At 41.9% G+C, this 24222-nt stretch overlaps 2 protein-coding genes across 2 annotated transcripts; both read left to right on the forward strand.

The window, feature by feature from the left end:
* The first annotated feature begins 604 nt into the window (after positions 1-604).
* LOC131996271 (histone H4) lies at positions 605-957 on the forward strand. Its single transcript, XM_059365804.1, has one exon. The coding sequence runs from the start codon at positions 608-610 to the stop codon at positions 917-919; it is 312 nt and encodes a 103-aa protein (XP_059221787.1). The 5' UTR covers positions 605-607; the 3' UTR covers positions 920-957.
* Positions 958-23245: 22288 nt separating this feature from the next.
* On the forward strand, positions 23246-23628 carry LOC131996264 (histone H4). The gene has a single exon (XM_059365787.1). The coding sequence runs from the start codon at positions 23249-23251 to the stop codon at positions 23558-23560; it is 312 nt and encodes a 103-aa protein (XP_059221770.1). The 5' UTR covers positions 23246-23248; the 3' UTR covers positions 23561-23628.
* Positions 23629-24222: the final 594 nt, after the last annotated feature.

Genomic DNA, 24222 nt, shown 5'->3' on the forward strand with positions numbered 1-24222 from the left:
GCTTAGTACGAGCCATTTTTCACTAGAGGTTTTTAGTTCACTTCACGATATGCACACAAACACTGTTAACACTGTAATAGTTGCCTTACGGAGCGATTCCCGATATTTATAGAAAAAATTTGGCGGGCTACAGTTTCCAATAAGGGTGTGTGCTGCGTATATGCTTCAACATTTGTATCTGTACACACGAAGTGTATACGAACAACCCCGAAGATAGATCGAAGCGTATGTGTATGTAGTAAATTCAGAGCGGATTTTGTATAAATATGAGGTATCGCAGCATGGTAAGTATTCAGGGTTTACATCCCTTTCCCTGGGAATTTTTCTTTTACAACGAATGATGTCAACAGAAGAATGTATAAACGGGCTGGCCTTGCCACATAGTTTTAAGTTTATAGATTGAAGCATATATCCCTAGAAAAATGTTAAACATGTTAGGGAAGGACCATGTGTCAAAAATTTTTGAAATAAGATATAACTATCATTGTAATTTATATAAGGACTTGGGAATAAAAGATTGAATTGAATTGAATTGAATTGAATTGCATGGTAAGTATTAGTTCTTGTGCATAACTTGTGAAGTGAATTTAATTTAAAAAGTGAAAAAATGACTGGTCGTGGTAAAGGTGGCAAAGGCTTGGGAAAAGGTGGCGCTAAACGTCATCGTAAAGTGTTGCGTGATAACATCCAAGGTATCACCAAGCCTGCAATCAGACGTTTGGCTCGTCGTGGCGGTGTAAAGCGTATCTCTGGATTGATTTACGAAGAAACCCGTGGTGTCCTGAAGGTGTTTTTGGAAAACGTTATTCGTGATGCTGTCACCTACACTGAACACGCTAAGCGTAAAACCGTCACCGCTATGGATGTCGTCTACGCTTTGAAGAGACAAGGCCGCACTTTGTACGGTTTCGGCGGTTAAACATTATCTTGACGCTATTTTGGAGAAAATTTTAAAAACTAAAACAATCGGTCCTTTTCAGGACCACAAAACATATTTAAAAAGAGATATTTCTTGTTATAAATTTTTACTAAAAAAAATACATAAAATTTATTTGAAAAAAAATATTACCATTTTTCAATTTGCCGTCGGCAAAAATGTAGCTTCTATAATATACATACATACATGACGAAACTAAAACCGACGCCATTAGAACAATACGATGAAACGATGGTATACAACACTAAAAAGCATACATACACACAGATACCAAAATGCACGCATATACTACCATTAAATGTTTCCTTTGCTTGGAGCTGCTAACTTTGTCACAAATGTACGAAGAGGGACGATCGTAGATACTTCGTTTCGATGTTTTGTTATTACATATGCCAATTTTTTTCAGCATCAGAAAATGAACAATGATTACCATGTGATATTCAAATGTAAAATAAATAGTTTTTACAGTACCCTAATGGTAACATTGATCCTATTAAATGCCGATAATCTTGAGTAGGGTCGATAAAACTAAATTCTTATTATGTTAATGTATGCAAAAAGGCGAAATGTTGATGCATGATAATTGATAACTGATAATTATGACATGTATATTAAAAGACCTGCAATAGTCGATAAGATGTAAACATATTTGAAAATGTTTACCTATAAACAATAGATGGCAGATTTTTTTTGTATTTACACCTAAAACAGGATTGTTTAAGGAAATTTCGAATAACGAAATTGCTAGCAAATTACCAAATCCACTGAAAAAAAAATCGACCAAAAAATATTTTTTTTTAAATTTAACTACAATTAAAATTTTATTTATTATTTAAAACTATTTTTTAAGTAAATTTTCTTGATAAAATAAGGTTTGATATAGTTTTTTCTCTTTTAAAAAAATTTTTGTCGTCCTGAAAAGGACGGATTGTTGTTGATTTATACGATGGCCTGTATTTACATTTTTTCTTTGATGCTCGTAGATAATTTAAGCCTTCTTTTCGGTCTTCTTGGGCAAGAGAACAGCTTGGATGTTTGGCAATACACCACCTTGAGCAATGGTGACACCGGACAGCAATTTGTTCAATTCTTCGTCATTACGGATAGCCAATTGCAAGTGACGGGGGATAATTCTTGTCTTCTTGTTGTCACGAGCAGCGTTGCCAGCCAATTCAAGAACTTCAGCGGCCAAATACTCCATGACAGCAGCCAAGTAAACTGGAGCTCCGGCACCAACACGTTCAGCATAGTTGCCTTTGCGCAACAAACGATGGATACGACCGACGGGGAATTGAAGACCAGCACGGTTGGAACGGGACTTTGCCTTTCCCTTAACTTTGCCACCTTTACCACGACCAGACATTTTTAGTTATTTTTTTTTTTTAATTCACTTCACTTAGCACTGAAACACAAATGATATTAGTTCGCAAGTTTTCAAGTTTTCAAGTTTTGATTTATTCCCATGTTATTTCAAATTTCTTTTACAAGTTGTGTCTTATAACTATCTTATTTCTAATACAATTTCTCTTAGCACTTATATCTATCTAAGAATATTCCTTCCATAAGAACTTAAATGTTTATACTGAAGTCCAGCCCATTTCCAACTTTCAATCCGAAGGTTTCCAAAACCCTAACTCAATATTCCAAAACCCAGGAAAGGGACAAAACCTAGGTCCATGAAAACTAAAGCTACTTAATACTATAGTAAACAAAAATCACAAAAGGTATTTACAAAAACAAAATAAAAGTAAAAACAAACCAAATACTTCACACAAAAGGTATATACAAAAACTAAACAAAACAATAATAACCCAGAGCATACTATGTACAACTATTTACAAGTCCCTGTCTACTGATCGGTGGCGTAGACCGTATCTCCAATGTCAAGACTCCCAAACCTTCTGTGGTAAAACAAAAGTTTACCATCACCATCATATAACATGCCGCTATCGGCCATAAGAGGAAGACATGTGGGGGGAAGGGCTTTCCCATCAACCTTTAATCGTTCAAATCTTTCCCCAGTGGGAAATAACTCTCGGACATGTCCGTTCGGGTGAGTTGGATAGCGCTGTAGGTGGCAGATAGATGATCCAACCATGAAGGCATCAATTCTGGGCATGCCGCCTTCTCTATAAACCCGACGATTCGAAGGCATCCTCATTTCCCCGCTCGCCCTCATATACCATCTCATATCGAGGGCGTATCGCAGCATATGGCGCTCAAAACGCCTCACACGTTCCATTTGCGCCGATGATATAAACGCCCATACAGGATGTGCGTACGAAAGGACCGGTCTAACAACCTGCTTATACATTATGAGCTTCACCCGGCTGCTCAATCCCCTTCTTCCTCTAAAGAGGGACCCATATGCATGAAAAGCAGCCCTTGCCTTCTCCAATGTGTAGTCTATGTGGCGAGTGAAAGTAAATTCCTCCTGAAAGACCACTCCGAGGTATTTCATTGTCTTCTCGTTCCTTATGAGCTGACCGTTCATTCTTATCTCAGGGACATAGCCACGAGCATTCTTGTAAAGATTCTTCCTCTTCCCTCTAAAAACGATCGAAGAGCATTTCTCAATATTAAGCCTAAGCCTCCATTCCCTGAAATACACTTCCAGTTTCCCAAGGTACAGTGACAAATTCCTGGCGGCCATCTTCGCCCTGGGATGGCAGGATGTCACTAATATATCATCCGCATATATGACCAGAGTTTCCCCTGTCTCAGGCTCCGGAATATCTGCCAGGTACAAATTATACAATACCGGTCCCAGTACCGAACCCTGAGGGACTCCAGCCACAATCGCCCTATCCCTCGATGTCGCCTGCCCAATAAACACCGAAAAAGATCTCCTCTTGAGATAGCTGGAAATCATTACGCAAAGATGTTCAACGAAGCCGTAGGAATGTCTCATTTTCCTAACAATACCCTCCTGCCATACCGTATCGAACGCTTTCTCAAAGTCCAATCCTACTGCTATAGTCGCACAACGGGCATTAAAACCATCCGTGACCTTGCTCGCGAGGGACAGGAGGGCATGTGTAGTCGAAGTCGCTCTTCTAAAACCAAATTGCGCGTCCTTAAGGATGGCATTATCCTCTATATGGTCATTCAACCTCTCCAGAATCACATTCTCGAGCAGTTTCGATACGTTGGACAGCAACGATATGGGCCTGTAACTGGCAGCAGCTGTCGGATCCTTACCCGGTTTAAGGACTGGGACAACCTTTGATTTCTTCCATAACCCTGGGAAATATCCCAGGTTAAGACAATGGTTGAAAAGGATGGTCAGGAACTCCCAGGTTGCCGCGTCCACCTTCCTCAGAATGAAGTTCGGAATACCATCAGTGCCCGAGCTTTTCTTGTTGTTCAGCCGTCTGATTATAGAACCTACCTCATTCGTCTTTAGTAGTTTCAATTGCCTTGGGACTCCCAGGGAGCCATCAGCTCTGATTTCCTCGCTGAACTCGACTATAGGTGTATGTGACGTCAAGTCTATGAATCCCTCCTCATCATCGGTGGACCCTGCACGCTGCTGAATCTCCGAGAGCTTATCGGCCAAAGTCTCCGCCTTGGACTCCTCCGAGATCTGTAGTTCGCCGTTCGGCCCCATGAGATCTCCAATCTTTGTCCTTCTCTTGGCCGCACAAAGTCCCTTCAGCTTCTGAAACATATTACAACCTGGCCTGATGGCTCCTAATATCTCCAGTTTGGCCTCCTCTTCAAAAATGGCAATTCTTTGAGCAATTATATTGCCTAAGTTCCGAATAATCGCTCCCAGGGTATTAGCCTCCTGACGGTCAAGCAGCCGGTGTCGTCTTCTCCTGAGAGACTTCTTCTGTCTGATCAACTCCAGTATATCCTCTGGAAGGTCCCTCATTACTCCTCGGCAAGGTCTGAATCGCTTGATCGACTGGCTCATGGCCTCCTCAAAGGCTGAATTCATCCCGGCAATTGCGCCATCCACCTCCTCTATAGTGCAATTCCTATTTACAGGAAGTCTGTATCTATCTAGTCCCTGTGCCAGAACGCTATTAAGTCTCCTGATCTTGACAGACCTATAATCAAAAGCCTCTATTGGAGGGAGGGTCTGCAATCTGTCCAGTTCCACGTTCATCAATACTGCCTCGTGATCTGAATCGTAGTCTAAGGTTGCCAAAAGGGTTGCCCCAGCTGGTCTAAGTCCGCTTGTAGTCATAAAAATGTCAATATATGACTCACAGGTCGCGCTACACCTTGTAGGTTCCGCCGTTGGCCAGATCTTAATCGTGGGACTTAACCTCATCCACTCCTTAAGTGTCCTACCGCTTCGATTGATGTCATTGCCACCCCAATCCGTGTGTTTGGCATTCAGGTCCCCTGCTAGCACCGCCTCACTCGGTCCTATAATGTCTAGCAGCCTATCGAGATCTCCAGTCCCCAGGGCAACATGCGGTGCACAATATAAAGATGCGAAGTAGACGAATCCACCATCTGTCCATACCTTAACGATAGTCCCCTCTAGCTCACCTAGGTCCGCAACACAGCACTCAGACCTTATATTTTCCTTTATAAATATCGCCGTCCCTCTTTTCCTATCAGACTTGTCCGTCCTGTAGCACCTATAACCTCTTAGTTCCAGCCGATTACATCTCCTCATCCCATGTTCCGCCACCATCAGAACATCCGGTCTATGTGTATCCACGAAAATCTTCAAGTAGTGTCTTCTGTGCAAGGACACTATGGAATTCACATTTATGAATATACACTTATATCTAGACATCAAGCTTCATAGACAACAAAAGCCCGTACAGCGCACGGGTCCTCTCTTCATCCGTCTGCAGCCTCCGGTAGGTCTCAGCATAGCTGCCGATCTTATTCAGACAAGTTATAAGGTTTCCGCCTAGAAGCCGTCTGCATTCCTCATCAAACATGTCCACGGCCCGATTGACTCCTGATCCTCCTTGTTGAGTCATTCCAGGCCCATTCGCCCGGGTTCCCCTTATAGCCTCCGCAAATGTCCTACCATCCGTGACCGAATGCGGATTTGTCCTATTCACTGAAACCGCGATAGGTGGTGCAATCGTACGTCTTGATCTCTTCTGAAGAATCTCCAGTCGTCTCGGGCAGTCTTTGGCACTCGCCACATGTCCATTGATCTTGCAGTTAATGCAATATACGGGAACTCCAATAGCGCGCACTATCTGCCCAGTCGTCGGATCCGCTGTTATCACCTCTTCGGTGTTGTTCTCTCTATCGGGGATTTGGCATTTCTCTGGTCCATGCGAGCCACCACACTTCACACACCGGTACGTCATCTGACAGTTCGAGGATACATGTCCATATCGTTGGCAATTACGGCATTGGGTGAGACCCTTCATCTTATTCTTCTTGATCTCAACGCGTCAGTGAAGAATATAGCGTATACCCATAAAGGCCCTGATGTCCGAGTCATTTCCTAGTTGGACGATCCATCTGCCTCCCGCTAGTTTAATTATTCTCTTTAAGTCCAGTTCAATGTCAAGACTCTCGAGAATAGCCTTCAAATCATCCTCCTCGTATGTTTCCGATAGCCCACGTATCAGATGTGTACTGGGTTTGGACTCTTTTGGAGTGTAAGTATAATAATTCAAATTCATATCCTTTAACAAAACCAAAGTTCTCTCATGATCCTCCACCTTAGACAGCTGGAGACCTACCACATTCCTATTAATCAGTCTAAGACCAAACAAACCATGACCCAGGTGCCTAGACAATCTGTCAGTCAATTCCTTCGGATTGCTCCCATATATCTTAATAACTGGTGGGCTGGACTTACCTTTGACCTTATTCTGCATGCTGCCCCGAGGGTTTCTTCCAGCTGCTCCGTTTGTAGGATTGCGTATGCTCGGTTGAGCGCCTGTAGCAACTTTCTGCATCAATTTTGGAATGGCTCCAGTCGAACTGCCGGTGGACCCCTTGGGTACTGTTCCTGTGCCGGCACCTGTTGCTGCTGTTTTCATGCACGCATTCAACGCTGTGTCAAGGTTTGCAGCTACCTTGACCGACTTGAGACTTAAACCTGGCATTTCTTCAGTCTCCATTTGTTGGACCTGACCGGTATTAACGTTAATAGTCGAGGTTCCAGTTGATGGTAGTTGGTTGGTGTCTGTTGTGACGAAACTATTGCTTTCTTTCGATGCTGCTGCCCTTAATACGGCAATTTGCTGTTCTAGGTTTTTAATTGTTTTATAACAATCATCGACGGTGAGCTGAAGCCTGAGGATTTGATATGCAGCATCACCCTCATCTTCACTGCCACTGCTAGTTTTCTTTTTCTTCCTCTTTTTCTTCGTTTTTGCCTCAGTAAGTTGGCTTCCATCAGTCGAATATTGATCCAAATTAACCTTTCCACCAATAGCTACAGACCAATCATCCTTAGTTTCTGGTCTAACATGGGCGCCCGTCTTATGACGCCCCATATTTACATTGTCTTCGTTCGGTTCAGCCATTGCCAAAACGCCAAATCTATTGTTGTCACCAGTCGAACTCATTCCACCAGTGGGTAAATCATAATTCAATTGCAGAAATTTATGCGTATTCTCGCCTTCTATTCGATTCTCACGTCCCAGAGGGACATGCGTATTTCGCTGACTTGAGTGTGCCAGCACTGGCGACTACTCCCGCTTCTCAAAATTCGATATACCAAAAGTCTTTCAAAAGTCTATTTGCGCAACACTTGCGACTACTATTAATTCTCAAAGTTAGTACTTATAGACACGTAAAGTCACTTAAAATTGAGATTGGATATGTTATCAAACACTTTTTTTTTTTTTTTTCTCACTTTCCGCTTTCGTTGTTGTCACTTCGAGCACCAAACACAGAATTGATATCTGTTCTTCGATCTAATGATTCGTATTAGTTCGCAGCATGAACTGCAGTATTTATACTTTCGGATCCAACGTGTAGCTAATTTTAGAGGGTTGTTTTCGTAAACATAGCGACTGTTTTCGTCTACCTGAATATCTTGTGCATGAAATGGTTTAAATATTCCGAGTAAGCCATCAAACACACAAAATCGTGAACAGTGTTAAAAGTGTTTGTGTGACTTAAAAAAAAAACCAAGTGAAAATGCCTCCAAAAGCCAGTGGTAAAGCAGCAAAGAAGGCCGGCAAAGCCCAAAAGAACATCACTAAGGGTGACAAGACCAAGAGACGCACCAAGCGTAAGGAGAGTTATGCTATCTACATTTACAAAGTGTTGAAGCAAGTCCATCCCGATACTGGTATCTCCTCAAAGGCCATGAGCATCATGAACAGTTTCGTCAACGATATCTTTGAACGTATCGCCGCCGAAGCCTCCCGTTTGGCTCACTACAACAAGCGTTCCACCATCACCAGTCGGGAAATCCAAACTGCCGTCCGTCTATTATTGCCCGGTGAGTTGGCTAAGCACGCTGTCAGTGAAGGTACCAAAGCCGTTACTAAGTACACCAGCTCCAAGTAAATGGCATACTTATTTCGTCGTACAATATTTTCCCTACAACATCAAAGGCCCTTTTCAGGGCCACAAAATAAATTAAAAAAGAGACCTAATTCGTTATTCAACTAAAATTAATTTATATTTACAAATTTAAAGAAATAATATATCTACCACTCACCCTCACATTGCCCTTATTACTTTTTTAAAATAAAATATGTATACTACCCATACTCTAATATTGCCCTCCTTGCTTAGCACCATCTACATCTACAGTAATATGATCAACACATATTGCTCTTATGCTCAAACACTCGGTATGCAACGTTGTATTGATGTTCGAGTATATGTGAGCGTGTGTGTTGATACTAAATTTTTTAGGGATGTATACTAGTATGTTAGCGTGAAATGGTGTAGAGATGTATATGTGGACTTATGCGTTTGTACGCGAGATCTATGGGTAGGTATGCTCGTAAAGAATGAAATAGGTATGCTAAGTGCGATTTTTGAAGGGAATATTGTACGCCACTCTCTTATTGGTTAGGTATGCTAAATGAGATTTTCTTCAACATTAAGTGATTTTCATAATTCTTAGTAATTGCTTTGGTTTATGACCCTAAGTGAAACAGTTAATCCAGTTGCGGAAAAAATCCCATTTAACATGTGATTACTTAAATTTCCTTAAAGGGTAATGTATTCCCATATTAGGTAACAATGGTATTAAAAGATTTCAACAGATGTTTTACAGCTACGAAAAGGGCTGTGATTAGCTTTTCCCTTAAAATTAACATAGTATTTATTAGGTAATTAAAAAATTGTTTGAGTTAAATTTGGTCTCTTTTTAAAAATTTTTTTGTAGCCCTGAAAAGGGCTGTTAGATATACTGCTTTCGAATATCGAAAATAATCATTTTGACATGATAAGTAATTTTGCATGGAAAAATTACTTCTTAGCGGCGGTCTTCTTGGCAGCTGGCTTCTTTGCTGCGGCAGCCTTTTTGGGCTTGGCAGCGGTGGTTTTTGCCTTGGGTGCCTTTGGTTTAGTGGCTGATGCTTTGGCGGCTGTTTTTGCGGGTTTAGCTTTAACTGTACCTGTCTTTTTGGCAGTTTTAGCCTTGGCCTTTTCGGTCTTCTTCTTCTCGGCGGTCTTTTTAGCAGCGGAAGGCTTCTTTGCAGCGGCTTTCTTTTCACCGGCTGCCTTTTTGGGTGCTGCTGCCTTCTTTTTCTTATCACCGGCTGGGACCTTCTTCTTCTTTTCAGCGCTCTTTGCTTTAGGTTCCTTCGAGGCAGATGGGGACAATTTGAATGAACCGGAGGCACCCTTACCTTTAGTTTGGATCAATTTTCCACTAGCAACAGCGCTCTTCAAGTACTTCTTGATGAATGGGGCCAATTTTACAGCATCAACTTTGTATGTGCTGGCCAAGTATTTCTTGATGGCAGGCAATGAGGAACCACCACGTTCTTTCAATGTTTTGATGGCAGCATCGACCATTTGTTGGGTTGGTGGATGGCTTGGGGCAGCAGAGGGTTTCTTTGCCTTGGCAGCGGCTTTCTTAGGTGCCTTTTTCTCAACAGCGGCGACTGGAGATGCGGTGGCTTCAACAACGGCGGCGTCAGACATGATTTCACTTACATTTTTCTTTTTAAACACACTTTAACACTTTGTAAATATACACTCACTACTGGTGTACGCTGATTGGTTGAAAATATGGTTTCAACCTTTAGACTAGTGATGGCTGGGTACATCGAAATTATGAGAAGTACATAGTAGTCAACTACGAAATTTTGCGAAACGTTGTGTGGAAGCGAATAAAAATTTTTACAAAAGTTTTCACAGAATTATTCATTTTACGATGAGATAGTAACAATTTCTTTTTATTTTTTATACAATTCTTCTAGTAGAGATATCCAGCTAATCATTAAAGAAAATCCGAGTTAATTATCTTTAAGCGTTACCGAGTTATAAGGGTTTGAGTTGAAAGTTTATAAAAATGTTATGATAAAATTCTAACTAAATTATAAAAATTTTCCAATTTTTATTGAAAATTGGTTTTTATAAAAATTTAGTATGGAATCTTGATATGTTTTCTTGAAAGAAGTGTAAAAAAAAGTGAAAATTTGGATGATTTTCATAGTGAAATAATCGATTTTATTATGTAGTCTATGACAGTTGAATTCACCATATTGGCGTATTTTCCATGAATAAAAGTTTTTCTGCAAATTAATTTGAAAGCTCTAATGTAAAAATGTTTTAGGAAAATTTTATCATAAAATATTATAGAAATGATAGATTTCTATTAAAATGTTACATAATTTGTAAAAAGTGTACGTTTGTTACGAAAAGTCTAAAATATTACGATGCTATGTTATACCAACGTCGTTGGCTATGCAAAATGTGCGGTGAGCTCTATTGCATTTATTATAAAATATTTTTTTCTATATAAAGTGGACTTGAAACTAAATAAAAAATTTAAAAATGTAAATTCTAAACAATGTATTGTTGCAATTACAAATTTAAAAAAAAATATATTTTTTTTTTTTGGAAATTAAACACAAATTGAAAAATGCCCTTGTCTAAGCAAGCAAATGTAGAACAGTTGCATACCGAACGAAATCTATTTCCCTTTAATAATTTAAAATATTAAAATACTATTTTATTCTTTTTAAAACAGTTTTTAGAATAGCAAAAAATATCATTTGTTTAAAAATAATAAAAAATACAGAAAAAATTTATATTCAATGTATCTAAATTATCTATTTAAAGTTAAAATTCTCTCGAATGTATTGGCCTGCCTGTTTTTATCTTCATTCATTCTTGTTATGTAGCTACTACGAAAAATCAAATTTTGCAAAAAGAATAACAGCAAATATACTGTTGCTAATAGAAAATAAAAAATTTCAATTCCACATAAAAAGTAAATTAAATAATTTTTTTTTTAAAAAAGTTTTTGATTTCGCTCCATGTTTTGAAACCCAATATTACCAAAAGTAAAACGCATAGAAAAGAAAAATTTTTTTTTAATAAAAATAGTGTATTTTTCCATCCCCAAAAAAGACTATATTTATTTATTTTAATAAAAAGGTAAGTTTTGAATAAATTTTTTTCTCTTTTTTATAAAAATATTGTGGTCCTGAAAAGGACCGATTGTTTTTGTAAAAAAAGTTGGCTTTTAAAATGTCAATAATTTAAGCACGTTCTCCACGAATACGTCTGGCCAATTGGATATCCTTGGGCATGATGGTGACACGCTTGGCATGGATGGCACACAAGTTGGTATCTTCGAAGAGACCGACCAAGTAGGCTTCGCTAGCTTCTTGCAAGGCCATGACAGCAGAGCTCTGGAAACGCAAGTCAGTCTTGAAATCTTGGGCAATTTCACGAACCAAACGTTGGAAAGGCAATTTGCGGATCAACAACTCAGTACTCTTCTGGTAGCGACGGATTTCACGCAAAGCAACGGTACCAGGGCGGAAACGATGTGGCTTCTTAACACCACCGGTGGCTGGTGCGCTCTTACGAGCAGCTTTGGTAGCCAATTGCTTACGAGGGGCTTTGCCACCAGTAGATTTACGGGCAGTTTGCTTAGTACGAGCCATTTTTCACTAGAGGTTTTTAGTTCACTTCACGATATGCACACAAACACTGTTAATACTGTAATAGTTGCCTTACGTATACTTGTCTTTTATTTTCCATATAATTCATTATTACAATGTATGTAAATCACACTTAAATCTATTGTCTATATATATTTATATATATATATATATCCCTTATCCTCTAAGCACTTATGTCTATCTAGAGATGTATTATTCTATTTACTAGTATACTTTGGCAAAGGCCAGTCCGTTCAGTTTTTAACAAATATTTAGCAATAAGCCCTACTCATCATCTTCATATGCCTCGGAAAAATGGAATAAAAAAAACCGAGATCTCCAACTCATCTTCCTCCCTTCTACCTACATACTACTTAAAACTAATATATGTCTACTATTTACAAATAACGCCAAACAAAACAGAAAAAAGAAAACAAACAATCCATCGCATGTAAACAAACAGAAATATAAACTATTTACAAAATCATGAATGAAACAAAATAATAAAAATAATAAATAATAAAAATAAAAATAATAAAGAAAATATGCTTTCCCCGCTATCTCACTGTGCAGTGTTGTACACCATGTTATCAAGGCCATATTCGCCGTATCTTCGGTGATAAAAGAGTAATCTATCCTCCCGGTCAAATGCTAGACCCTTTTCAATCAATCCCAGCATACACATAGGCGTGAGATGACCTCTATTATCAAGGATATTCTGCAGCTCTTCCGCTGCCAACTCGCAATTTCTGACCAAGTCATTCACATGGCCCTGGCATTTCGACAGGTGGCTAACTGCAGAACCGAACATGAATACGTCAATGCGCGGCAATCCTCCCTCCCGGTAGATCTCCCTACATGAAGGTCTCTTATAGGAGCCGGTGATGTCCAGCCTTCCCTTAATCTCGAGGCAGTAAGCCAGCATCTTCCTCTCGAGGACTCTGATTCGCTCCATCTGATGGGAACTGATGGTATACCATGCCGGGAATCCGTACGTCATCGTGGGTCTTATCACCTGTCTATATAAGGCAGTCTTCACCTTTCTGCTCAGCCCTCCTCTCTTCGACAACAGACCTCTGAAGTTGGCCAAGGCAGCCCATCCCTTTCTAAGTACGTAGTCCACATGTTTTATGAAGGACATGTCCTCCTGAAACATGATACCCAAGTACTTAATCGTGCTGGTACTGCCTATGGTCTCTCCATTGATTGTTATCCTTGGAACATATGAACGGGCATTCCTATATACACTGCCCCTTTTCCCTTTGAAAATGATCGCCTGGCATTTTGGAACATTCAGTCGCAGCCTCCATTGCGTGAAATATTCTCCCAGTCTCTCCAGGTATCTCGTAAGATTCTTCTCGGCTGTCTTCGCCCTGGCATTTGTTGCAGCCACGATTATATCATCGGCATATATTATTACTGTCTCATCGCTCTCCGGCCTTGGCAAGTCTGCCAGATATAGGTTATATAAGACAGGGCCGAGCACCGAACCCTGTGGCACTCCTGCCTTAACGTCTCTGTCAGCAGATCTGGTTTCTCCAATTTCAACAGTGAAGCTTCTACTCCTCAGGTAATCGCGTGTCAGCCTGGATAGACATGGATTAAATCCATGGGTACCTTCCATCTTCTGCAGTATTCCTTCTTGCCACACAGTGTCGAAGGCCTTCTCGAAATCCAGGCTGACAGCTACTGTGGCCCTCTTCCTGTTGAGTCCTCTGCTTATCTTGTCCACCAGAGACATGAGTGCATGACCGGTGGATAAACCTCTCCTAAATCCAAACTGCGCATGAGACAGTATTTCTTTATCCTCTATATGCTCGTTTATTCTCTCCAGAACGAATATCTCAAACATCTTACCCAGATTGGAAAGTAAGGATATTGGTCGATATCCTTCGGGACGAGTGGGATCTTTCCCCGGTTTCAATATCGGTATCACCCTGGACCTCTTCCATTTCTCTGGGAAATAACCCAGATTTAGACAGTGATTAAATAGCGTTGCAAGGTGTCTCCATGACCTTTCGCCAGCCCTTCTCAGGACATAGTTGGGAATCTCATCTTCTCCCGAGCTCTTCTTATTATTCAGGCGTCTAAGTACCGCTCCTATGTCCCCTGGTTTCACCAGTCTCATCGGCAAAGGGCTGGCCCCAGGTAGCATATTTCCGTTCGCAAGGTGGGAATCTCCAAATGTCGTCATTGGGCGGTAAATCTCCTCTCTTGTAACGCCATCATCGTCTCGTAATCCTGAATTTCCTTGTATCCTTGAAAATGTTTCCGCAAGTGTCTCGGCTTTCTCCATGTCAGCTAAAATCGTCCTTCCAGTATCGTCAACCAGTTGCCCGATCTCCTTCCTCCTTCGGGAGCCAGTGAAAGCATGTATTTTCCGATACATATTGTTGTCTGGTTTTATCCCGTTCAGTTGTCTTACAAAGAGGTCATCCTCAAATAATTTTATTCTCTCTCTTATTATAGTGTCTAAATTTCTGACCACTGCCCTTATGGTCATTGCCTCCTGTACATCTACCAGTCTATGCATCCTTCTCCTCAAGGTCTTCTTCTGCGAAATAAGATTCAAGATGTCACCGGGTAACTCTCGCATTAAACCATTCCTGGGCTTAAACTTCCGGATACTTTCCTCCATTGCAGATTTGAAGGCCACTGTTACACCCTCCACAGCGACATCTATCTCCTCCGTGTTTACGTTGCGATCATCCGGCAACGCACATGTCGCCAGTTCAGCAGCAAGCCTGGCATTGAATGCCTGCGTTCTAATTGTGGTATAGTCATACATCTCTGTAGGTGTCCTCGTGGCCAGCGTCTCCATCTCAGCATCGAGCTGAACAGCCATATGATCTGACTCGAAATCCAGCGTCCGAAGGCCGCCTTCGCTCCTTTCGATCTCTGTCCTCACTATCCCGACTGTCGTCAAGAAGAAATCTATATATGAGCGGGATTGCGCGGCAATTCTTGTCGGTCCCGCCGTTCTTCTCAGTACTAGTATGGTTTCGCGCTCCAACCACCTCGCCAATGTCCTGCCACTGCCATTATCTGTATGATCTCCCCATTGCACATGTCTGGCATTCAGGTCTGCCCCTATGATCGCCTCGTCTGCACCTATAAGACCCTTCAAGGCCTCCAATTCTGCCATCCTCAGTGTATCCAGTGGTCTCAGGTATAGAGACGCTATAATAAATCCTCTTCCATTGACTGTACTCACCCTGACTACAGTATTTTCTATCCTGCCTAGGTCCGTCGATATCCTCTCACCTCTTATTCCCTCCCTCATAAAAATAGCGGTGCCACCACCGCCTCCGCCTGTCCTATTTCCTATAAAGGATCTATATCCTTTAAAACATATCCTATTCCTACTAGTCAATTTATGTTCCGCCACCAGCAACACATCGGGCTTATGACGATCTAAAAACATCTGCATATAGTGTCTCTTACATCTGGACACCAGCGAGTTCGCATTAATAAAGATGCACTTATAGGTCATTATCTGTCCATCACTAGAGTCGCCATAAGCCCTACCATGGCGCGTGTCCTCTCTTCATCGGTCTTCAATCTCCTGTAGTCAGCAAGATAACCGCCAACCTTGTTAAATATAGTGAGGAAGTCCCCGCCTAGAAGTCTCTCACATTCTCCATCGAAGAACCTCATGGTGTGTGTCACGGTTCCTGTAATATCCGTAGCAGTCGCTGGGGATGCACCACCGTCCGTCGACCTGTTCCTTACTGCGCCCGCATAGGAAACAGTACTATTATTCTTCGGTATAGCCTTTGTCGCACCGACTGATGAGGCGGTATTTCGCGATAAAGGGATCTCAACAGTCGTAGGTGCCACACCAGCATGTGGCGCCATATTAACAACGACCTTTCGATTTCCGGTTCTTCCTTCCAATATCCTCCGTCGGACCGGGCACTGCTTCGAACTTGCCACGTGGCCCTCGTTCCCACAGTTCACACACCTTACTGGGTGCTCCACTGTCTTCACAACTTGGCCTGTCTTAGGATCTGTCTTCAGCACCTCTTTCTCCTGTTCCTTATTGGGAACTGCACATTTTCCTGGGCCATGGTCGCCTCCGCATTTAACGCAGCGGTATGGCATACTGCAATTGGTAGATGCATGCCCGAATCTCTGGCAATTTCTGCATTGTGTTATGCCCTTCTTCCTGTACCTACCTATCGAGACCCTACAGTTAAGGAGGTATCGTAGTTTCCTAAATGCGCCGATGTCAGACTCCCTCTCCAGCTGCACTATCCACCTGTCATTAAATGCCTTAATAATGTTGACTACCTTCAGATTCAGTTTTCTCTCCTCAATGAACTCCTTGAGGTCATCCACGTCATACGTGTCTGAGAGCCCTCTCACTACAAGCGAATATGGCCTTAAAATCTTAGGCGTAAACGTAAAAAATGAGATCTTCTCCCTCTCAAGGTATTGTTTGACCATGGTATGGTCTTGAACCGTCCCTACCATCAAACCTATCATGTTCCTATTTACAATATTAAGTGTGAATATGCTGTGACCTAACAGCCCTGTAATCTCCTTCGTGAAGTACTTAATATTAACATTGTATATTTTTATCATAGGTGGACTGGCCTTACCTTTATCCTCGTTACTCTTCGCATTCATATTATGATCCTTCGTGGACTTCTTTGCTGTCTGTTTCGGAATTGCTCCAGTACTTCTTCTAGACGGCACCTTGATGAAACCAGCTTCACCATCCATTTGCTGTTCGGCATTCACAGCTTCTTCATTGTCCCGCTGCACGGCAGTAGCAGCTTCTTCCTCCATCGGAGTTACTTGGCTATTCTCCGGTATATCAGTGCTACGGCTTCCCACTGACACATCACCATTAATTAAATTAGAATCAACAATCCAGTCATCCTTCTTAGTAGTATTGGGCTGATATGAATCTGCTGTTGCCCACTCTCTCGGCAGTTGTAGATTAACACGGACTTCCTTGCCCGCTAGGTCTTTCATGAGGCTGTTTAACTTAGCTTCCAGATCATCTACTCGCTTTTCCGCGTGGAATCTTTTTGCATCTGCTTCCACAAACTTCTCCGTGGTCATCTTGAGATTCGTATTAAGAACCTCGATTTGTTTATTTTGTTCTCTTATTTTTGCTTCATATCTTATGTTATTATAATGATAATCCTTTTCAGTGGATTTTCTCTTCTCAGATTTGCGTGCTATTTCGTTGCCAGCAATAATATTTGAGGCATTAGCCACTACTTCGCTTAACTTCTCCATCTTCGTGTTTTGACCGCCTCCTATGCGATTTTCAAAATCGAAAGGGACGTCATCTGATAGTTTTTGTAAAAATTCCAGCACTGATGCCTACTCTTGCTTCTCAAGTTTTAAAGGCACCAAAATGCAAATTATTGTCCTTTGCGCAGCACTGGTGCCTACTATTTCTTCTCACTTAAGGCACTTAAGAAATTTCAATTTCGTTTCAGTTTGAGATTAAAATTTGTTCGAACTATCCTCGAGATTAAAATTTGTTGCCACTTCCACTTTCAGTTATCAGTTATCCGCTCTTGATGTTTACGCTTCGAGCACCAAACACTGAATCCAGTTGCCTTACGGAGCGATTCCCGATATTTATAGAAAAAATTTGGCGGGCTACAGTTTCCAATAAGGGTGTGTGCTGCGTATATGCTTCAACATTTGTATCTGTACACACGAAGTGTATACGAACAACCCCGAAGATAGATCGAAGCGTATGTGTATGTAGTAAATTCAGAGTGGATTTTGTATAAATATGAGGTATCGCAGCATGGTAAGTATTATGATTCAGTGATTGGTGCTTGAAGTGCAAACATCGTGAGCCAACAGTGAAAGTGATCTTCAAAGTTTGATAACAGATTTTAATCTCGGTAGAAGTGACTTTTTGACACCTTAGGTGCAGTTCGTGAGAAGTGGTAGTAGTCATCAGGGCTGCGCAAAGACATTATTTTGCCAAATTTGGTATCCTAAAATTTGAGAAGTGATAGTAGTCGCCAGTGCTGGCACAAAATCGACAGCTAGACCAGCGAAATGTGAATGTCCCTCTGGGGCATAATATACAAATAAAAGGCAGCAATTTGCTTGATTTTGAAAAATTGAATGATGGTTGTAATGAACTCGTTTTTAATTTGAATATGAACTCTTGTGAGAACAGATTTGGTGTTTTAGCTATGGCTGATGCTATAGATAAGAAGGAGACTGTTGTACAGCGTAAGGCAAGTGCCCCTACAAACCGAAATAATGGAAGTGATTGTGCTAAGACTAACGATGATAGTGTAAACTTCGAGCAATATTCGACTGACAGCAATCAATATGTCGAGGCAAAGACCAAAAAGAAAAGAAAGAAGAAGAAGACAAGCAGCGGCAGTGAAGCTGAAGGCGACGCTGCGTATAAAATAATGCAGCTCCAGAGCAAAGTGGATGAGTATCAAAAAACAATAAAGGAACTACGGATGAAGTTAGATGAGTTGTGTGCAGCATCATTGCAGACAAGCACAAAGGGCGGCGCATTTTTGGCACCTGTCACTAGCCACTTGACGTTGGCAAAACCAACAATAAAGGAAGCCATTACAAATCTACAACTACAAGAGATGGAGACAGACGATATTTCTGTGGGTAGTAGCAGTCTCAAGTCGGTCAAGGTAGCCGGAAACCTTGGCACTGCGTTTGGAAATGATGAGACAACATCAGCAAAAGTAACTAGCAAAGGGGCAGTGCCGAAGGGCTATAAGGAGATTCCAAATCAAGAGACACCCAAGATGAAGCACAATGTTTTGGCTGGTCAGAAGATGAGCGGGGCTACCAATGAGCCAGAGAGGAATGAGACGATGCCTGAGAGAAGAAGGAATGGTAAGGTCAGCCCACCTATTATAAAAGTTTATAATGCTAATGTTAGGGAGCTTAATATGATATTGAGAACATTGTTGGGGCACGCCCTTTTTGTTGTGAAAATTAATAATAAGAATGTCTTAAGTCTACAGACGGTGTCCCTAGAGGATTATGATAAGGTTCGTAGGATGTTTGATGAGAGGAAATATAAGTATGTTACATACACACCGAAGGAAAGAAGACCATTTACCATGTTTGTAGCTGGGCTATCTGGTACATATGAGGTAGAGGACTTGCGAGTTTTCTTGGATAGCAAGGGGATGGACATTAAGGTGGAGAAAATAGTAAGACTTAGAGGAGATAGATGGATAGTACAGCTTAATGCAGTTTCTGATATTAAGGCGTTCTGTAGACTACAGTACATTTTAAATTGTAAGGTGGTGATTTCTAATTTCAAGAAGGAGGGGATTGTTCAGTGCTGGAATTGTCAAAGGTTTGGACACACATCACCGAACTGTCGCTTGGACTATCGTTGTGTGAAGTGTGGGCAGTCCCATGGGCCCGGGGGATGTGAAGTGCCATGTAGGGATGATAATGTAGAAGAGAACGTTACGACGGATCCGGATACGGGTGGGATAGTGCGGAAGGTAGGGCGTCCTGTTAGGTGTGCTAATTGTGATGTTGAGGGACACGTTGCTAGTGACCATAGTTGCCCCAAGAGGATAGAGATATTACGTAGATATCAGGAAAGGAGAGAGGCTGATAGGAATGGTGGGCATGCCCGTAATGATGCTGCGGTTAAGATGAATGCTTCGAGTGCGGGTACGAGAGGAATGACCTTTGCGAATGCGGCCAAAGCTTCGGTTGTGGCTGGTGGGGCTGCAGGCAGACAGGAGATGGCTAGGTCTGAGTCACTCATGGGAGGGTTCGATGCGGAGTGTAAGAGGTTGTTTGGCCAGGGCTTTCTGCCATGTGTGCGCAGGATTGAGGCCTTTAGAGGGGAATATCGTAGGCTGGCTAGTGATGACGATAAGAAGAGGGCGATGATGGGTTTTCTGCTTAGCTTTGGTGATGATGGACGGTTTTAGGTGTATTTTCGTCAATGTGAATTCGATGGTGGCCAGGAGTAGGAGGCATTTTCTTAAGATCTTTGTTGGGAACATCGTCCTGATGTTTTGTTGATTGCTGAGCATAAGTTGTCTGATAGGCATTTGTTTGAATTGGGTGGTTATAAGGTTTTTAGACAGAATAGGACTGGTAGGAGAGGAGGGGGGGACGGCGATATGCCTGAGGGATGGTATAAGGGGTGAGAGATTGGATGCTGATCTTGGGGGTATAGAGGGTACTATTGTGAGAGTCAGAAGGAGAAGTGGGGTGAGTATTGTTTTATGCTCACTGTATCTTAGGCCAGGGTTGATTATCGACATGGAGGATATGGATAGACTGGAGGGCGTTATAGGTTCCAATGAGGCGATTATTGGTGGGGATTTTAATGCCCGGCATGCCTATTGGGGGGATGATTTTACGGATACGAGGGGTAGGAGATTGAAGGAATGGTTGGATTTGAGCCCGGCATTGGTGTTGAGGCCTACTGACGGACCGACGACGAGCAGGTCGTACATTGATTTCTTCATTACGACGGTTGGGATTATGTTGAAGGACGGGCCAAATGGGTCACAGACTGTGAATGGACTGAAGACCCTAGACTTTGACTCTGACCATAGGGCTGTCTGCATAGATTTTACGCTTGGTGATCTGGAGAGTAGTGTACCGGTGCGGTATTTTCAGTTTGAGAGGATGGACGTCGGTATTTTTAATAATTGTCTCGTTGGTCAGATGGGGGATGCGTTTTTGCCTTTGGACAGGAATTGCACCATTGAGGAGTTGGATGATGGTGTGGAGAGGCTCACTATGTCCATTAGGGGGGCTATGGAAAGGAGCATCCCGATGACTGGGGTGAAAGGAAGGGAATTGCCCGATTTGCCAGCGGATATTCTGTCGTTGATAGCGCAGAAGAAGGGCCTTAGGCGGAGACTCTACAGACTACACGGCCTCCAGGAGGCAGGTACGGTGAGGACTATGATAAGGTTACTTGACAAGATTATAAGGGAGAGGATATTTCTGTTTGAGGAGGAGAGATGCGTCCGGCTATTGGGCAAGATTGTGGCAGGGAATAATATGTATCGCGGTTTGAAGAGATTTACAGGTACGAAAGTAGGAAGGAGGTTGGGTGACTTGACTGACTCTCAGGGGAGACGGGTTTATACTGATGACGGTAGGGCGGAGATTTTGGCCGACTCTTTCTCGAAGGCACAGGGCGCGGTTGATATGGAGGATCCCTTTGATGTGAGGGCTGGGTCTACGAGGCCTATGATGGATTTTGGGAATGGTATCACTGCTGATGGTGTTGTGGACGGTGGCGGTGATGTGCCTCCGTTGAGGATGGTGAGGAGTTCAGAGGTAGGTGCGATTCTCAGAAGACTCAACTGCAAGAGGAGTAGTGGAGGGGATGGCATCCCGAACTTTGTTATCAGGAAGATGGACCATAGGAGTTGGAACTATTTGGCGGTTCTTTTTAATCAATGCATTAACATTGGCTACTTTCCGAGGGCTTGGAAAGAGTCTAGTGTTATTCCTATCCTTAAACCGGGGAAGGATCCGACAAGTCCGTCCTCTTATAGGCCCATCTCTCTGATATCGAGTTTGGGGAAATTGTTTGAGATTGTCATTTTGGAGCGTGTGAATGAGGCTATTGAGGAGAGTAGTGTCTTGGGGGAACATCAGTTTGGTTTTAGAGGAGGCACCTCTACGATTCATGCGCTAGTGGTGCTAACATCTAAGGTGTCTGAGGGCTTTAGAAGACGCAGTGGTACGTTGGCAGTGGGTCTTGATTTTGAACGTGCGTTCGATACGGTGTGGCACAGGGGCCTCGTTACGAAGCTTGAGGGGTATGGTTTTGGACCTTTTTTGACGAGGATGGTGGCGGGTTATCTCCACGGTAGGAGCTTCCATGTGTTGATGGAGGGTGCGGTTTCTGAGTGTAGAGTGGTTACGACGGGGGTCCCGCAGGGGTCTGTGCTGGGACCTGTGCTCTATAATTTGTACTTGGCTGATATGCCTCTGCCTCAGGGGGGAGATTTGGCTATGGCTTACGCAGATGATATTGTGATAGCGGTTACCCACCCTAGGGCGGTGGTTGCTCAGAGGAGGATGGAGGACTACCTTGGGGAGCTGGTGCCTTATTTGGAGCGGTGGAGGCTGAGATTGAACCTGGGTAAATGTCGGTCCATAATGTTTAGATGTAGAGGCTTGGGACTTTTTAGGAATGTATGGCGTTTCTCTCCGTCGGTCAGGATAGGCGGTACGGTACTTGTTAACGATGATAACATCAGGTATTTGGGTGTTGTTTTGCAAGAGAACATGTCGTTTGTGAAACATGTAGATGAGGCGATAAGGAAGGGAAGGGCGGCGTATGCTATGCTGTATAGGACTATGAGTATGAGAGGAGGTCTTAGTAGGAGGGTCAAGATGATTATATACTCCCAGGTTGTTAGACCGACGATTTCGTATGCGTTCCCTGTCTGGTGTTTGGTGTCGTCTAGCCAAATGGAACGCATACGCAGGTACGAAAGGAGGGTGTTTATCCACTGCTTTGGGGTCAAGGGAAGATTGATGGAGGAGGGGTACCGGGCTAGACCTTCAAATAGGACTGTCTATGATGAGTGCGGGATTGTGCGGATAGATGCTTACATGGCAGGGCTGGCGATTAAATTTCATCGGGGTTGTGTGAGTCACCCAAATGGGAAGGTGAGAGCATGCTGTATCTCCAGGGAGCAGTATGATAGGATAAGGGAGACTAATGGTCATATGCCCCCGATTGGCTTACTATTTCTTGATGAGGGGGGCTTGGTGTTTGATGATATGGGGCGTGTGGTATTTTACCACAGGAGGTACCAGACGTATAATACAGATAGCCCTGTTTACAGCATGGTCCAATGATCTGACATTGGATTCTATGGAATTATATTTTTATTTTATTTTATTTTTGTATATACCTTTTTGTGCGATGAAATTTTTATTTTTTCTATTTTTTCTGTTTTTGTATATATGTAAATATTTATAGTTTAAGTCTTAGGTTAAGTGAGAAAGGGTGCTCGGTTTTACCTAATTTTCCCGGGCTATTTATTGGATGGATAAATGGACTTTATTGTATAAGATGTCAGGTGGGCTGACCTTAAGAAACCTACTTTTAAATATGTAGTGTTATATTCTTAGATAAATGTAGAGATACATGTTAAGAGAATTTATAAAATAAGAGAAACATGAAATGTAAATTTAGATAAGAAAAGAAATGGAAATAAACTAAACTAAACTAAACTAAGCATGGTAAGTATTAGTTCTTGTGCATAACTTGTGAAGTGAATTTAATTTAAAAAGTGAAAAAATGACTGGTCGTGGTAAAGGTGGCAAAGGCTTGGGAAAAGGTGGCGCTAAACGTCATCGTAAAGTGTTGCGTGATAACATCCAAGGTATCACCAAGCCTGCAATCAGACGTTTGGCTCGTCGTGGCGGTGTAAAGCGTATCTCTGGATTGATTTACGAAGAAACCCGTGGTGTCCTGAAGGTGTTTTTGGAAAACGTTATTCGTGATGCTGTCACCTACACTGAACACGCTAAGCGTAAAACCGTCACCGCTATGGATGTCGTCTACGCTTTGAAGAGACAAGGCCGCACTTTGTACGGTTTCGGCGGTTAAACATTATCTTGACGCTATTTTGGAGAAAATTTTAAAAACTTTAAAACTAAAACAATCGGTCCTTTTCAGGACCACAAAACATATTTAAAAAGAGATATTTCTTGTTATAAATTTTTACTAAAAAAAATACATAAAATTTATTTGAAAAAAAATATTACCATTTTTCAATTTGCCGTCGGCAAAAATGTAGCTTCTATAATATACATACATACATGACGAAACTAAAACCGACGCCATTAGAACAATACGATGAAACGATGGTATACAACACTAAAAAGCATACATACACACAGATACCAAAATGCACGCATATACTACCATTAAATGTTTCCTTTGCTTGGAGCTGCTAACTTTGTCACAAATGTACGAAGAGGGACGATCGTAGATACTTCGTTTCGATGTTTTGTTATTACATATGCCAATTTTTTTCAGCATCAGAAAATGAACAATGATTACCATGTGATATTCAAATGTAAAATAAATAGTTTTTACAGTACCCTAATGGTAACATTGATCCTATTAAATGCCGATAATCTTGAGTAGGGTCGATAAAACTAAATTCTTATTATGTTAATGTATGCAAAAAGGCGAAATGTTGATGCATGATAATTGATAACTGATAATTATGACATGTATATTAAAAGACCTGCAATAGTCGATAA

This window comes from Stomoxys calcitrans, chromosome 3, assembly GCF_963082655.1.
Source record: "Stomoxys calcitrans chromosome 3, idStoCalc2.1, whole genome shotgun sequence".
In the NCBI taxonomy this organism is placed as follows: Eukaryota; Metazoa; Arthropoda; class Insecta; order Diptera; family Muscidae; genus Stomoxys; species Stomoxys calcitrans.

Coding starts and splice junctions, on each gene's coding strand:
- LOC131996271 (XM_059365804.1), top strand. CDS start 608: ATGACTGGTCGTGGTAAAGGTGGCAAAGGCTTGGGAAAAGGTGGCGCT.
- LOC131996264 (XM_059365787.1), top strand. CDS start 23,249: ATGACTGGTCGTGGTAAAGGTGGCAAAGGCTTGGGAAAAGGTGGCGCT.